The sequence below is a fragment of the Camelus bactrianus genome, chromosome 8 (assembly GCF_048773025.1).
Source record: "Camelus bactrianus isolate YW-2024 breed Bactrian camel chromosome 8, ASM4877302v1, whole genome shotgun sequence".
In the NCBI taxonomy this organism is placed as follows: Eukaryota; Metazoa; Chordata; class Mammalia; order Artiodactyla; family Camelidae; genus Camelus; species Camelus bactrianus.
Window position 1 is genome coordinate 77,777,925 of NC_133546.1, and position 15,721 is coordinate 77,793,645.

A 15,721-nucleotide genomic window follows, 5' to 3' on the forward strand; every position below is an offset into this window, starting at 1 on the left:
TAGCATTAAAAATGATCAGCACATCTCTCACTTATTGAGAGAATACTGAATTACCATTTATTACCCGAGTGAATGCTGACCCTGAGCAGGGCATGCTGCTGGGCGGGGCTCTGAGACCTAAGAGGGACCCAGTCCCTCCCCTGGAGTCACAGTGTCTGTGACAGTGATGGGAAAATAGACACACAACTGTGACTCAGGGCACGAAAAGATCCACGTCATGAGTACATTTCTATAGGGATTTAAAACAGGCATTGGCCAACTTTTCCTGCAAAGGGCCAAATGTAAATATTTTTAGCTCTGTGGGCCGTTGGTCTGGGTCACCACCGTGCAGCTCTGACACTGTTGGGTGAAGCAGCCCCTGCAGCTTGGTAGCCAAGTCAGGGTGACTGCTTCTCAACAAACCTTCACAAAGAGACTGGATTTGGCCTCCTTGCCTGGCATAGCTTGCTGACTCCTGTTTTAAAGAAAGGAGGGATCACTGCTTATTGAATAGATGGAGAGAACATTTATAGTTTCCATGTTGGTGTATCTGTGGAGATTTGGGGACAGGGATGTGCTCAGAGAGGGCGTGCGAGCTGTGTTCCCCTTCCTCATACTGTGTTTGCCCTAAGCATCTCTTCCCTTCGGCTCAATATCCTTTTATAATAAACCAGTGATCTAGTCAGTGGGAAGAAAAGTTTTAGAGAGCTCTTGATTTTAATAATCTTATAATTTAGACAGTTGGGAAAGGTAAGTTAAAAACAAAAATGAAAACAACTCAAGGTTGCAAATGACAATTTCCAAATGAATAGAGAGGGAAACAATGAGAGTTCAGGGAGGGAGGGCTGGCTTTGGGATGGGGGTGGGGTCATTCAGGGAGGCTTTCTGGAAGGGGAAGGTTTAGGCTATTTGTGAAAAGATCAGTCGTGTTTTCAGTGTTGGGATGTGTGAGTTGGAGGTGGGGAACAAGATGAGCTGAGACAGACATGAGCACTTTGGTTGGTGAGTTCAGGGTGCATTCAGGTGACAGCCACTGGGACAGGGCAGTGGCAGCAGAGAGCTGGTGTTTCCTGTCCAGGAGGGGTCAGAGGGAAGACAGGAGGTGGAGCTCAGGGAGTTTGCAGAGGATCCTCAGGGTGTCACCTTTTGTTTAGCTTTATGCTCTAGGCAGTGAAGAGCCTAGAGCCTTAATGAATGTGGGAGAGGTGGGACAAAAGCAGTGTCCCTGGGGGACTGGGGGATCTGCGTGTGGGAGGATGGCAGCAGCCTGGGCATGAGGCAGCGAGGAGCCTCCTGGTGAAGGAAGTGGGGGAAGATGTCAGAGACCTACAAGACTTGGTGCTTATTGGGTGTGAAAAGTGGGAAGAGGGGAAATTTAGAGATGTTAAGTCTGGCCAAATTGTGGTGTGAGCGAAGATAGGCAGGGCAAGATGGTTTTTCAGTTTTAGATGTATTGAATTTGAGATGTCAGGGATATACAAGCAGAAGTTTCCTGCAGCGGTTTGGAGGTGTGGAGTGTCAACTCCAGAGCCAGGTCAGGAGTGCTGAGATCTTTGGGGATAAATGATAATGAAGCTTGACAATTTCTCACATTTAGGGAGAGGAAAGGGGAACCAGAAAGTCATTGCGAAGATGTAGACAGAGGGGTGTAAGTGAAGGAGGTTATTGTAGAGCCATGGAAGGCAAAAGAAGCCATAATATCAAGAAGGGAGTGGTCAGTGGAGTTGGATGCCGCCTTAGAGAGACCACTTAAACTGGAAGTTAGGGTGCAACCAGTGATTTTTGAGAGTTCGGTTTCATGAGAACAGCACAGATGGGGACTGGATCCAATGATTTTAAAATGTTTCCTTTTGACCTTAGGTGAAGGTAACCCGTTCTGATGGCCATCAACTGACTCCTGAAGAAAGAAGCAATCATGTAGTCATAACGGCGACACAGAGAATCTATACTGAGAAACTATACTGGAGCAGATGGGACAGGACAGATCAGGAAATAGGGACTGTCCAGGTCACAAATCATACTGTCCCGCAAAATGGAATCTTCAAGATTGAATTCCGAATCCTGGACGATTGCAGTGAGCTGCAATTGAAGGTGCCATCCGTTTTCCATCATTATGTTACTGCAACAGCAGCATTCAAATTGTCTTGTGCTAGGCACTCGGTCTGTTGGGAGGTCAAAGTGCACAGGAAGTGGACACATACTTTTATTGAAAAGAACAGGGGAAACGGTTAAAAGTGATTTAATGACAGTGGCTGAGAGTGAGACCGAAGGCATCCTTGTAAATTCATTTTGAAGAGCACAGCAAAATAGAGATCTGAAGGCAGGGTGGAGAAGCTCCCCAGACTCCCAGTCTAGATGATTTTCAATCATGTGAAATTGTATTTTGGCAGGAGCTGAAATGAAAAGGGAAAAAATATTTTTTGGCGCTTATACTCCTATGCTGGTCTGAGACTCCCCAACCATTTCTGCTACTTTTCTGGTGGTCACTTGGCCCTGCCACAGCTGTGGCTTTGAGTTTTACTCTCACCAGTGGAGGACTGAGTGAGCCAGTGTGACTTCTTGCTTGTAGATGAGCTCTGTGTTGTGGGGAGAGGGAAGGATTCCTTTTTCACCTTGTCCTCTCTCCTCAGAGTGTGCTTCCTGGTACTAAGCCTTTGTTTCTGAAATAAGTTAGGACTGTGTTTTTTGCCTTTTACTTGATGCTGATGAAGACCATCTGACATGGCTTACATCTCTCACTTTGTTTATAGTATAAGCTGTAAAATGATGAAGATCCAATGTCTGGGGACTGTGTCTTGCATGAAAGAAGAGTGAAAGTGAATTTGCCTTTCCATGATTGTTTAGCAGGTAACATTTTCTCCAAGGGTTTGTAAAGATGAAAGTTTATGGCTCCCCTGTCTTTTGTTCTAGGCCTGTTTTCTGGATAGTGTGGATAGTATCGCAGTTCACGGCATGTTTAAATCTCCTAGCAAAACACATCCAGCTAAAAACAAGAGATGAAAATATAAAGGTAATGCTTACAGTCACTTGATAATGACAATGTAATTGGGCTGTCTTGCCATTGACATGTGTGTATTAATTAAGTGCTTTTTTTCTAGGTGGGATCACCTTTTGAGTTGGTGGTTAGTGGCAACAAGCAATTGAAGGAGGTAAGCTATATGGTAATCTCTTATAGAATCTAAATTTATAATCTATTACAGAATATTCTCAAGTAATGTCTACCTGATATCTAAACTAAACTGACTGCTTTTTAAAATTCAGCCTAACACCTTGTTAGCCTCTTTTTTGTATTGAAATCAAACTATGTTTTTTGCTTTCTTCACCTACATTTGCATTTTCAGTTTAAGATGGATAGTGAAATCTTGCATTATGTGTAAAATTTAAATTTCTGTGAGATAAGACACACACATACATTGTGGAAAATTATAGAATAGAAGAAAAACAGAGGGGAAGGTATAGCTCAAGTGGTAGAGTGCATGCTTTCCATGCACAAGGTCCTGGGTTCAATCCCCAGCACCTTCTCTAAAAATAAATAAATAAATCTAATTACCTCCTCCCCAAATAATAATTAAAACAATTAAAAAAAAAAGAAAAACAAAAAATAAAAATTACTACTCTCCCAATGGTGCTCTGCATTCCTTCCACTTAGATTCTTGACTGTCAAGCTGCTGCTGCCTCAGTTATTTTTATTGTTTTATTTTATCCTTTTGTAATTACCAGCTTATACTCTCTGTGTTGCTCAGGGAGGTTTTTGGGGTTTTTTTGTATTCAAAAAAGATTTGAAGTAGGTTTAAGTGAAGGATTTGTGTATATGCACAAAATTATGATCAGTCAGCTGCCCTTGAGATTGTCACTCGCTTTAGCATAAAATGAGACTCATCTACTGTTCTTTTCAGGTGGTGTCCAGGGGACAGTTGGTGGCTGTAGGCAAGCAAAATTCAACAGCCTTCTCCTTAACACCAGAAAATTCTTGGGCTCCAAAAGCCTGCATCATTGTGTATTACATTGAAGATGATGGGGAAATTATAAATGATGTTCTCAGAATTCCTGTTCAGCTTGTTTTTAAAAATAAGGTAAGATTTGCGGTAATGATGTTTAAAAAGAAAACTTCCTATTAGTGAAATCTGAGAAATGTAATCCTTCTTTAGAAAAGTACCATTAAACTAAATTTTTAGAAATTTATATTCATTTCTAGAATTATGGATAAACCTCTTCATATTTAATTATTATATATACCTTCTTCACATATGGAATTATTGGACACTGTGAGTCTTCTTTGTAAGTTATGATTCTTGGCTTTAGACTTAAATGCAAATCCATGGAGCTCTTTCAGGATTTCCCAAACGGTGGTGTCAGTGTTGTGTTGCATGGAACTCCAGTGGCAATCTAGAGTCTATGTGGTGTTGACACTGGTGTGGGAGTGAAGTGAAGGAGGGAGTGAGTCCATCTGCAGTGAGGTGTGGAAGCAGAGCTGGGCTTTCATTTATTCATTTCATCAGCCTGGAAACAAACACAGGACAAATTTACAGTGAGCCTGACTACTTTGCATGTGGAGATCCATGTGGAATTTGGTCTCCAAATGCAGCAGTGACTTTTATAACCTAAGGTGTATAGCTTGTGTAGGAAACCCCTTTAGGCCCCAGCTCTGAGAAGTCACCATTGCAAGACTAACTCGTGGAGTTGAATGATCTCATTCATATTAAACTGAGCCATCATTCTCACTAAAAGCTGCTGCCTTCTCAGGAGCGCTGAAGCGAAATAATCATTATTTTAAGGTAGTGATTGCAGAATGTAGTTCTTTTGATAGCGTTTTTCCCCTTAATTCATTAAAATTTTGAGAAGTAGCAGTCACCATCCATGCCTTCTTTTATTGAGAACTGTCACATCTAACTTTGATTATCAAAATATAATACAAATTTTCTGTCTTATGAAAATAATTTTGTAAAAGACAATGCTATACTCTGTTAGTTTCAGAGCACTATTTTTGACTTCTAGTGACTCCATTAATCCCCTGATAAAGGTGAATTTTAAAGTAGGAGTAAGGCTTAAATATGGAGTATGGAGGCACAGATCTCTGAACGTGAGACCCGGTTCTAAAAAAAAGTTGCAGTGTAAAAGGTCTTCTGCTTTGAGGAAGCAGAGTGTGTAAATAACATACTTCCAAGGAATGTCTTAGGTCTGAGGGATAAGAAATTAGTTTCAGTAGTGTTTGCAAAGATAACTCTTCCTCTAATTTTTATATGATCATGTTTACCATGTTTTACTCCCAAAGGAATTATGTATTTGGAAATAAAATATGTTTAAGCACGAGAAAATTAGTGAATCTTTGTGGATGTTCAGTAGTGGCTGGGATCAGTGAATGAAATGTGGAAGGGGCATGGGATGTAAGTTTAGAAGTCATCCACACAGAAGTGCAGGTTGGAGCCATGGGGTCCCTGAAGTGCAGAGTAAAGAGTGAGAAGTTCAAGGTTTGAAGATGATGGTCCCCCTGTCCGCTCCGCCCTTATTTGAGGTGTAAGCGAAGAAAAGTAAACCAGGGGTACAGTGGCTCAAGAGGCATATCAAAGAAAAATTACATTGGACAAGTTAAACCGACATGGGAAGACTTTATTCAAGACAGTTGCAGCAGAGGAGCAAGACTGAACTCAACTCCACTGAAACTGAAGGCAGGAGGGGTTTTAGGCTCTGGGGTGAATTCATGGAAAAGAATTGGAGGACACTGGGGCCGAGCTGTCAGTGTGATTAGACTATGTGTTTCTCAGCTGGCATTTGAACATTATGCTCCTCTGGGCTCATAAAGCCTGGGAGATCCATCAGGGTTCTTTCTGGATGATCACACTTCGAAAGGATGGCTCCCAGGTCCTTGAGAATGACATGTCTGCTTGTCAAACTGGCAGGAGGCTGGGTAAAGATTTACACCTCAAAGGGCAGAGAAAAAATTTACAACTGCAGGCTTTCTACTCAGGGACTTAGCCACAGGAAGAAGCTGTCTAAAGTTCAGGTAAGCTGAAGGGAACATTTAAAGCCATCTTGGTCAGGTTGTAAGGTCTCTGGGGCAGTGGAATGTCAAAACTGAGCTGGACAGGATGAACGTTCCTAATAGGAAGAGGCCTCATGACATAGCCATTCAGTTCAGCTGTGATGAGAGGATTGACGCACTTGAAGAAGCCGGAGGACCTCAGCACTGTGCTTTGCTGAGTGTAATGACAGAAGCAGCCTTGGAGACAGAGCATGGGGCCTGCCTGGGGTCTGGTCTGAACATCTCCTCCCTTGGAAAGACACCCCACCCCAGCCCAGGCAGTTCTGTGAGTCCCCAGTGCTCTCACCTGCATGCACTCACTTCTGAGTCCAGGTGGCCAATGTGCAGACGTCTGCAGTGTCTTTCATCCTCCCTGTCCCCTCTCCTGGATACTGGCCCTCCCCAGCTAAGCCAGACACTATCTTCTCTTCAGCACTGGCTGCAGGCGGGGTGAGAGATGGAAAAAGGGAAGGAGAAAGGTAGAGAAAGGAAGGAAAATTCAGATTTTTGCCACCGTGAGAGGTTCCTTGACTTGCAAACACTGGGAGCAAAGTTTCTTTTTACTCCTTTCCCTAGAGATGGCTTATGTTTGGCTTTAGAATGGTCCCCGAGCCAAGGCAAATGTAGAATCTTTGCTAGATTTTGTCATTGATCTGCTATGGATAAGATATGTAAGAAATGTGTTTTAAAAAAAAAGTACAATATATCAGTCCTGTTTTCTCCCTTTCTCAGATACAGCTGTTTTGGAGTAAAGCTAATGCTGAACCATCTGAGAAAGTCTCTCTGCGGATCTCTGTGACACAGCCAGGCTCAGCAGTCGGGATTGTAGCTGTCGACAAAAGTGTGAATCTGCTGAATGTCTCAAATGATATCACAATGGAAAATGTGAGTTTAGCTTTTTTTGTTCTTACAAAAATACATGTTAAAAGAGAAGAAAACTTTATTGCATTACCTCAAGTATCTAAAGTAAATTTCATGAGATCCTTTTCAAGTATGTCAGTAACCAGTGAAGCTTTGGGATGAAAAGGATCTGCGTTCCAGTTGTTATGGAGACAAAAGGCTGTTGTGGGCAGGTGTGTTTACTGTCCTCCATGCGAAATGCCACCTCGAGTTTTCCCTCATTTTCATACTGTATTTTAATTGAAAACTCTTGAGAAAATACTAGGAAATAAACCTGTGCAATTCTGAATGACACTGAAGAGAGCTCTTAGTTTTGAGGTACTTTCTATTTTGGTTGTACAGAATGGTTGTAAATAACTACAATCCCTGTTGAATCAGGAATTTGCTGTATATTGAAGGAGTAAAATCATGTTCGTCTGCAGAAAATGTACAGACCAAGAAACGTGAACATCTAGTGTCACATTAGCTGATCCCCACTCACTAGTCATTTCATTTCTAGTTGTGGATCCTTGATAAAGCCACGTAACCATTGTCAGTTGAAACCTATGGCCACTGATGGATTTAAGCACAGTGATTAACAACATGTCAGGAAGAGAAATATATATGTTTAGGCTAATTTGGTCATCCTGTTGTAAAAGCAGTTCACCTGGAAAATAATTAGACATATTTCCTCAGTTCTATCCACTTAATTTTTCTTAAACTCCTTAAAAACCAATTGGTCACTTTTTTTCTCTTGACTTCACTTAAGAGAAGTGAATTCACATTATTCTAAAAAGTCTGTGGCATTTTGCATTTGATTTAACTGAATATAGTATCTCTCATTTTACAACATTTTACAAATATCTTAATAAATAATAATATTTCACTTTTTCTCTATATATGTGTATATACACAGACACACACACACACACACACGTGCTCTCTCAGTGTCTCTGTCTTCATATCTTGCTATACATTTACATTGAATTTTGTCAGATACTAAGATTGCTATTCCAGCTTTCTTTTGATTCACACTTGACTGGCATATGTTTCCATCTTTTTATTTTCAATCTTTTGTAAGTTTTTGTTTTAAGTATACCTTGTAGGTAGCATATTATTTTATTTTGCTTTTTAAAAATCTAATCTGATAGTATCCTTTAATAAGCTTATTTAACCCATTTATGAGTATAGTAATTCTTGTTGTAATTAGGACTTATTTCTGCTTTTTTATTTCATATTTATAAATTTAGACTACTCTCTTTTCATTTCTTTTTAGTCTTCTTCTTTCCATGATTTGGAAGTTATACATTCTATTTTTGTCCCCATTAAAGATGCCCTTAACTCATGAACTGTGCACATATTTATTTATCTATGTTGATTTCTTAAGGTTATCAGTATTTGTGCTTCATGTGGCAAGACAAGTGATTTAGTGTGTTCTCATATTCTTGTCTCTCCCCTGTCTCCACCTCCTTCCCCAGCCCTGGCCACGTCATGTTGCTCTTGTGCAGAACTCTAGTTCTGTGTCACGATGGCTTGCCCTTTCAATCTGGGCTCTCCCTTTATTTTTTAATTCTAGAAATTTGCATCCATTCTTTCCTCCTATATTTTCTCTTCTCTGTTTGACTTCTCTCTTTTTCTGGGGCTCTTGTTATTCAGAGTTTGGTACTTTTACTTCCTTTCTCCGTATCTCTTACCTTTTTGTTTTATGTTTTTTTAATCTCTTTTTGAATTTCTTTGGGAGAGTTCCTCAGCTGACTGTTTCTGCTCACTGATCAGTCACCGTCTCTGTCTGTCTTACTTTGATAGATGTCCTACTTTTATGTCAGCTATTATATTTTTAGTACCTGTCATTTTCATTTGGTAGTTATCTTTTGTTGTTTCATGTTGCTAATATTTTCCTATCTTATGTATATTTAGTAGGTTTATTTTAAATTCTTGAGTGGCCTTCAGTATTTTGCTTCACATGCTGTATGCTGTCCAGTTGAATGTCTTTTATGGAAATTATACTCTTTGGATGTCTAGTTAATTGGCAGCTACTCTGATAATGTCTGTTGGGGAAGGCTGGACACCAGGCTCCAATCGGTATCAGTCTTGTGAGTTTAAAGAGAGGGGAGGGGTTGAGCTTCAGGGACGAGAGAACTACTCTTGCGCCTCCCTGTGTGCTGCACTCAGTGGTTCCCTTTTAAACTCTTAGGGAAAAACAGCCCAGGAGGAGGCAGTCTCCTGAGGTGATGACTCACCAGCTCTGAGGCGTTGGTGGAGGAGAGGAGAGAGAGAGAGTGCTCGAGGGCTAGGGATATATCCAGACACCTGTTCTTTTGATTTCTCACACCAGAGGGGCAGAGCTGCTGACCTGGAATTATCCTGGCCACACCGCCTGCCTGCTGCTGGCTGGTGTTGGCTGTGAAATTGCAAGAAGTGATTGTCCTGAGGCCGACCCCTGAAGAGAAGCAGGAGCAGAATTTAAAAATCTTCCTTCAGCCTGGCATCTGACTGCTGCCTCTGGTGGCCGCCTGCCACCCCCTTCCTCCAATACCCCACTTCAAGATACCCTTCCCTCTTCTTGGGGTCTTCTCGTTCTGCTCTTCTGGGTTTCTTGCTTGCTTTTCTTGTTTGTCCAGAGTTGGCTTTCCAGGAGGGAATCAGGAGCCTATTATAATAGACCATTCTGGCTGCTTCTTAAATTTGTATGCCTCTTGAGTCCCTTGGAATCATTTACGTGTCCTCGATGTTCCAGGACAAATTTTCAGAGCCCGGCCTTCCCCTGCCGCCGCTTTGGCAGTGCCTGTTTACTGAGCCAGTGAGGAAAGGAGGACTTGATTCTGCAGGAGATGCTTCTTCCTCAACAGTCCTGTCACTTCACTCCCGAGTGTCAGCAGAGGCCGTCGGGCACCCGCGGGTGCTCTGTGGCAGAGCTGGAGTCCCAGAGCTGAAACCGTCCCCTCCGGCACGCCTGGCGCTGGCTCCCTTGTCTGCAGTTGGGCTCACTGCATTTGCTGGCTTGTTGAGATATTATGAACTTTTCTGTTTTCTGTTGTTTTCTTCTTGGTGCCTGTTCTGGCACCGTGTTTACTTACCATAGATGTAGGAGTGGTTATTGTTAGCATAGCAGAACCAGTGGTTTGGCTGTTTAATTTTCAACTTGATGAGTTTTGTAAACTTTGAATCCTTCATGATTTTTATTCTGGCATTTTCTTGATTAGTTTGTTATGCTGCTAATGTAAATCAGGGAAACATATCAAAATAGTTACACCAAAGGGTATAATATCTTAAAATGTTTATCACAGCAGACATATACAATGTAAGATTTTCCATTTTAACCATTTTTAAAAATGCAATTCAGTGGCATTAATGACCATTCATAATGTTGTACAACTGTCATGACTGTGTATTTCCAGAACTTCTCATCACTCTAAACAGAGACTCAGTGACCAGGAAGCACTGACTCCCAAATCCTCCACTTCCCTTAGCAACCCTGGTCACCGCTAATCTACGTCTGTGCTGGTGAATGTGCCTCTTGTGGAGAAGTCCTTTATGTGTAATCATACAGTATTTGTCCTTTTGTGACTGCCTGATTTCACTTAGTATAATATTTTCAAGATTCATCTGTAGTGTAGCATATTTCAGAACTTTCTTTTTATGGCTGAATAATATTCCATTGTGTAAATAGGACACATTTTGTTTGTTCTAGTGATGGACACCTAGGTTGTTGCTGTCCTTTGGCTCTTGGGACTAATGCTGCTGGGCACGTTGATGTACAAATACCTCCTTGAGTCCCTGTTTTCAGTTCTTTGGGGTGGAATTGCTGAGTCATATTCTAATTCTGTGTTTGTGCCAATTTTATTCACTCTTTTAGCCTATTTTACTCACTCTAGCTAGCAGTGAGTACTGTTCTTTAAAAAACAGCATTGTTTGCTAGAGACACTGTGGAGAAAAGGGAACCGTCCTACACTTTTGGTGGGAATGTAGTTTGGTGCAGCCATTATGGAAAACCATATGGGGATTCCTCAAAAGACTGAAAATAGACTTACCCTAAGATCCAGCAATCCCATTCCTGGGCATATACCCAGAGAGAACTCTGGTTTGAAAAGACACCTGCACCCTACTGTTCATAGCAGCACTATTTACAATAGCCAAGACATGGAAACAACCTAAGTGTCCATTGACAGATGACTGGATAAAGAAGTTATGGTGTATATATACATGGAGAGAGAGAGAGAGAGAAATACTACTCAACTATAAAAAAAGAATAAAATAATGCCATTTGCAGCAACATGGATGGACCTGGAGATACTAAGTGATGTAAACAGAAAAAGAAAGAAAAATACCATATGGTATCACTTATATGTAGAATCTAAAAAAAAAATAAAAGGCACAAATGAACTTATTTACAAAACAGAGACAGACTTACAGACATAGAAAACAAACTTGGTTATGGGGGGAAATGGAGGTGGGGAGTTAATTTGGGAGCTCAGGGTTTGTAGATACTAAACTACTGTGTATAAAACGGATGAACAACAAGGTCCTACTGTATAGCACAAGAACTGTATTCAATACTTTGTAATGACTTGTAATGAAAAAGCATATGAAAAGGAATATATATAAGTATATAAAAATGAGTCACTATACTGTATACAGAAATTAGCACAATGTTGCAAATCAACTATACATCACTTAAAAACAGAAAACTGAATGAAACTGCGTTGCTAATGTGACACATGCAAATATCTCATTATTGAAAAGGTATCTCATTGATGTAATTTGCATCACTTTGATTATCGGAGGTAGAATTTTTTCTGCTTACTAACAATATGCATTTCCTCTTTAGTGAGTTTTCTTTATGTGTTATTTTAAAGAATTTAGTTAACTGATGTTTGTCAGAATTTTTATTAACCATCAAATTTAACCCATTTATCTTTTCCCAAAGTATGAGTCATTTTTAATGCTGATCTCTACGTGTTGGTCTTGCCAGATAGTGACATATAAGTTTCCCCCTGAGCAAAACTCAATCTCACACTTCTTAGGAACTCTGGATTACTGAATAGAATAAAATTAAGTTTAAATAAGTGTAATTTTGGCTGATTGAATTATAAACATGGCATTATTCCTCCATTTGTTTCATTTTCAAGTTTGATAAGCATGTGGGCTGTCTCTTATCTAAGTTACATGTAAGAAATGTTGCAGAGACAAAACATGTTTATATGAGTCCATTCATTCCATGTATTTTGTCTTCTCCTTAGGTGGCCCATGAATTCGAACTTTATAACACAGACTACTATTTAGGGATGTTTATGAATTCTTTTGCAGTCTTTCAGGTATGTTTAGTTTGCTATATCACTTAAAAAGATACTAATATATTTTTATTGTTGCCGACAGTTTCAGAATTAATGATTTCAGTTATGGTATGTTAACTCTTTATTACATATATTGCTGAAGTGCAGTGTGTTATGTAAGTGTAATTTGAGGTGGAAAGATAATCACCCTTCTGGTTTTAAAAGCAAATGAAAAATTCACTGTTAGAGAAATAATGGAATTGTCATTGAATGAATAATTTCTTTTTTTAATACCACTTTTGTTGACTTTGAAATGGCTGTTTCTGCTTGTGTGAGAGAGAGAGAGAGTGTGTGTGTGTGTGTGTGCATATGTGTATGTGTGTCTGGGTATGAGAGAATGTATGCTCATATGTGTGCCTAAACTCTCAAAACTGAGCAATAGTTAAAAAAAAAGGGGGGAAATACTTTCACATTTTGCACAAAAACAAGTGAACAAGAGTGAGTTAAGAATATGGGTGACTATGATAATTTAGAGAACATTTAAACTTTTATTTTAAAAGAAAATTAAAATTATTCTTTCTAGGAGTGTAGCCTCTGGATATTGACAGATGCAAACCTTGCAAAGGGTGACATTGATGGTGTTTGTAAGTCAAACCTGGCAATGTGACTTAAAGTCTTTAGGTCTTTCATCTCAGGTATTAAAGTTACTTATGCAGGTGTGAGTACTTCCTGGTTGAACATGGATGCTGTGATTTTCACTTTCTGTTCTTGGATCCTACAGTATGTGCAGTTTACTGTACTTGGAAGTACATCTGGGCCATGACGTAGAGTGTTTTTGGCTCCTGTCTAGATCTTTGTAATGAATGCTTTCCATGTGCTGCCTGTTATTTCTTGACATGGTTGTATTTTTGGACCTATTGGAAGATCCTTTGCCTCCAATTTGTATTACAAACTGTGCTGTTATTTTCGAATTAGACACAACACACACTGAGTTCCTCCTGGACGGGGTCACATTTGTACATCCTAGTTCCCTAGATTGGTAAGTGGAGATGACCACCCAGCTAACAATAGTAAATGTGCTTTTAGGAAGAAGTCATGCAAAGTTTTGACTGAAGGAAATGTATCAATGAGAAAGGTTAATTCTAGAAGTTGTTCTCTTTTCTTTTAGGTAAAATTATATGAATATCATCTTGAAAGGCTCTAGAACTGTATATTCTTGCCTCCTTTGTCAAAGCTTAGTTGACCAAAAGTTTGTGGGTTCATTTCTGGGCTCTCTATTCTGTTCCATTGGTCTATATGTCTGTTTTTGTACCAGTACCATGCTGTCTTGATGACTGTAGCTCTATAGTATTGCTTGAAGTCTGGGAGAGTTATTCCTCCAGCCTTTCTTTCTCTTCAGTAATGCTTTGGCAATTCTAGGTCTTTTGATGGTTCCATATAAATTTTATTATGATTTGTTCTAGTTCTGTGAAGTATGCCCTGGGTAATTTGATAGGGATTTCATTAAATCTGTAGATTGCCTTGGGCAGTGTGACCATTTTAACAATATTGATTCTTCAAATCCAAGAGCATGGGATATCTTTCCATTTTTTAAAGTCTTCTTTAATTTCCTTCATCAATGTAAATACTTCTAGCTTTGAATTCTGGTTTTATGACCCTGAGAAAATCCATTAAGCTCTCTAAACCTCAGGTATCCCCCTGATGTGTAGGATTAATAATATTAACCTGTGTTACACGCTTGTTATGAGGTTAAATCCAAAAGCGTGTAAAATGCCCAGCATGTTGGACACTTAAAAGTCTGCAGTTACCTGTTATTTTATCCCTCAGATCCAGTTTTTTCATTCATTATTCAGTAGGTGATGATTTTAATTGCATACCTAACATTAGAAGGCATTGGGGATTCCAGCTTGGTCTAGTGGGGCAAACCAACACACAATTAGAAGAGTGTGTGGAAGTACACTGTGCCGTGGGCCCACACAGAGGTCTTCCAACCAAGTGGCAGAGCAGTGTTGTCTCTCAATACTGTCCTTCCTCTCCTCTGCTTGGCTTCAGCCCCTTATCAGCGCGTCTCCTTGGACACTGCAGCAGCCTCCTGACTACTCCTGCCTCCATTTCCCCCAGCTTTAACTCACTGTTCACACTGAGCCAGAGCTATCATTACAGAACGTGGGTTAGATCATGCATCTAATTTATTTTAAAACCTTCAATAGGTCATCATCGCTTAAAGGAGCAAGCCCAGATCCTTCAGCATGGGATATTTGATAATTTAAAATCTGGACCCACCATTCTTAATCTTCTCATTTTATGTCACTCTTACCTGGACATGCCTTTGTACTTAGCTTACTTGTATTCCCTCTTGTATGGGATACTCTTTATCTGGAGATGTAAGGAAAATAGAATGCAAAAAAAAATGCAAAATGGATGTTTCCCCAGCCATGCTCTTTGTATCATTCAGATTCTGCGTAAAATTAGCTGTTTGCTGCATGGTAGACGTTTAGCCTGTGTGTTAGCACTAGTATAATGCATTTGTCTGTCTCTCCATGGACAGTAGGTGGAGCACAGTGCATTCATCTTTGTATCTTTGGTACCTTCTACAGTATAATTTTTTAAATTTTATTTGGAAATAATTTTAGAATCAGAGAAAAGTTGAAAGACTAGAAATAGGTGATCCAGTGTCTGTATGTCAATATGTCTTTTTCTTATATATAAGAAAGAAGCTAATAAACTGGATGATTGGAGCAACTTATGGCTGGTGTAGCCAGAGGTGATCAGCATGAAGAATCTAGAAAGAGGAGAATAGAAAAATTGGAGGCAGCTTTAAAAATGAGATTTAACTTATTATTTAGCAACTGAACTGTAGGTCATTTTTTAGGTATTGGATGTAGGGGCATCGAGCAGTTTTTATTTTTATTTTTGGCTCTGACTCTGCCATAAGTGGCCACATGGGCTGGGATAAATCACATGACTTCTCTGGGTCTGTAAAGTGAGTAAAATGAGAGGATTGGACGAGACAAACTCTAAAGGCCCCGTCAGCTGAGACATGCTGTGATTCTGTGGACTGAGCTTACGATCATTCTCCACTTGGACTTTTTCCTAACACTTGTCAATGTTTATTTTTAGATGATGGTATAGATCCGGTCCAGTTTTTGGAGAAACAGGAAGGATATTTGGTCAATTTTCATGACTCTTCTTCAGGTAGCAGTCCACGTGTCAGAAAGCATTTTCCAGAGACCTGGATTTGGCTAGACACCAACATGGGGTAAAAATTTACAGAGTTCTTTGCCCATATATATTTTGTTTGATCTTAGTTTTAAGGAGTATTGCCCTCTTTCTAATATTTAAGTACAAACATAGGATGACTAAGATCTAAGTAGACCAAGAGGTTTTTGTTTTTTTTAAATGATGTCTGTTGTATCTAAATATAGCATTTAATAAAGCTGCATGGAAATTGTAGCAATGAGAGTATTATCAAGGGAAAGATAGGCCTTTTTCTAATGAAGGGTGATTTTAACTTCCCTGAAGTCTCATGGTTCTCACTGGGGAAAGGTTACTAAAAGTACTTTTATTGCTT

The 15,721-nt window shown here is 39.8% G+C and overlaps 1 protein-coding gene and 1 pseudogene across 1 annotated transcript in view; one reads left to right on the plus strand and one right to left on the minus strand.

The window, feature by feature from the left end:
• The window catches only part of LOC141578280 (tolloid-like protein 1), a 253,168-nt pseudogene that overhangs the window by 52,526 nt on the left and 184,921 nt on the right, over nt 1-15,721 (minus strand).
• Nucleotides 1-15,721, plus strand: part of LOC105074225 (CD109 antigen-like) — a 42,874-nt gene that overhangs the window by 26,670 nt on the left and 483 nt on the right. Inside the window, 9 exon segments of the mRNA XM_074368776.1 lie at nt 1,840-2,070; nt 2,890-2,954; nt 2,956-2,989; nt 3,078-3,128; nt 3,876-4,052; nt 6,731-6,883; nt 12,118-12,192; nt 12,734-12,794; nt 15,271-15,409. Coding sequence (XP_074224877.1) covers nt 1,840-2,070; nt 2,890-2,954; nt 2,956-2,989; nt 3,078-3,128; nt 3,876-4,052; nt 6,731-6,883; nt 12,118-12,192; nt 12,734-12,794; nt 15,271-15,409 — 986 coding nt within the window.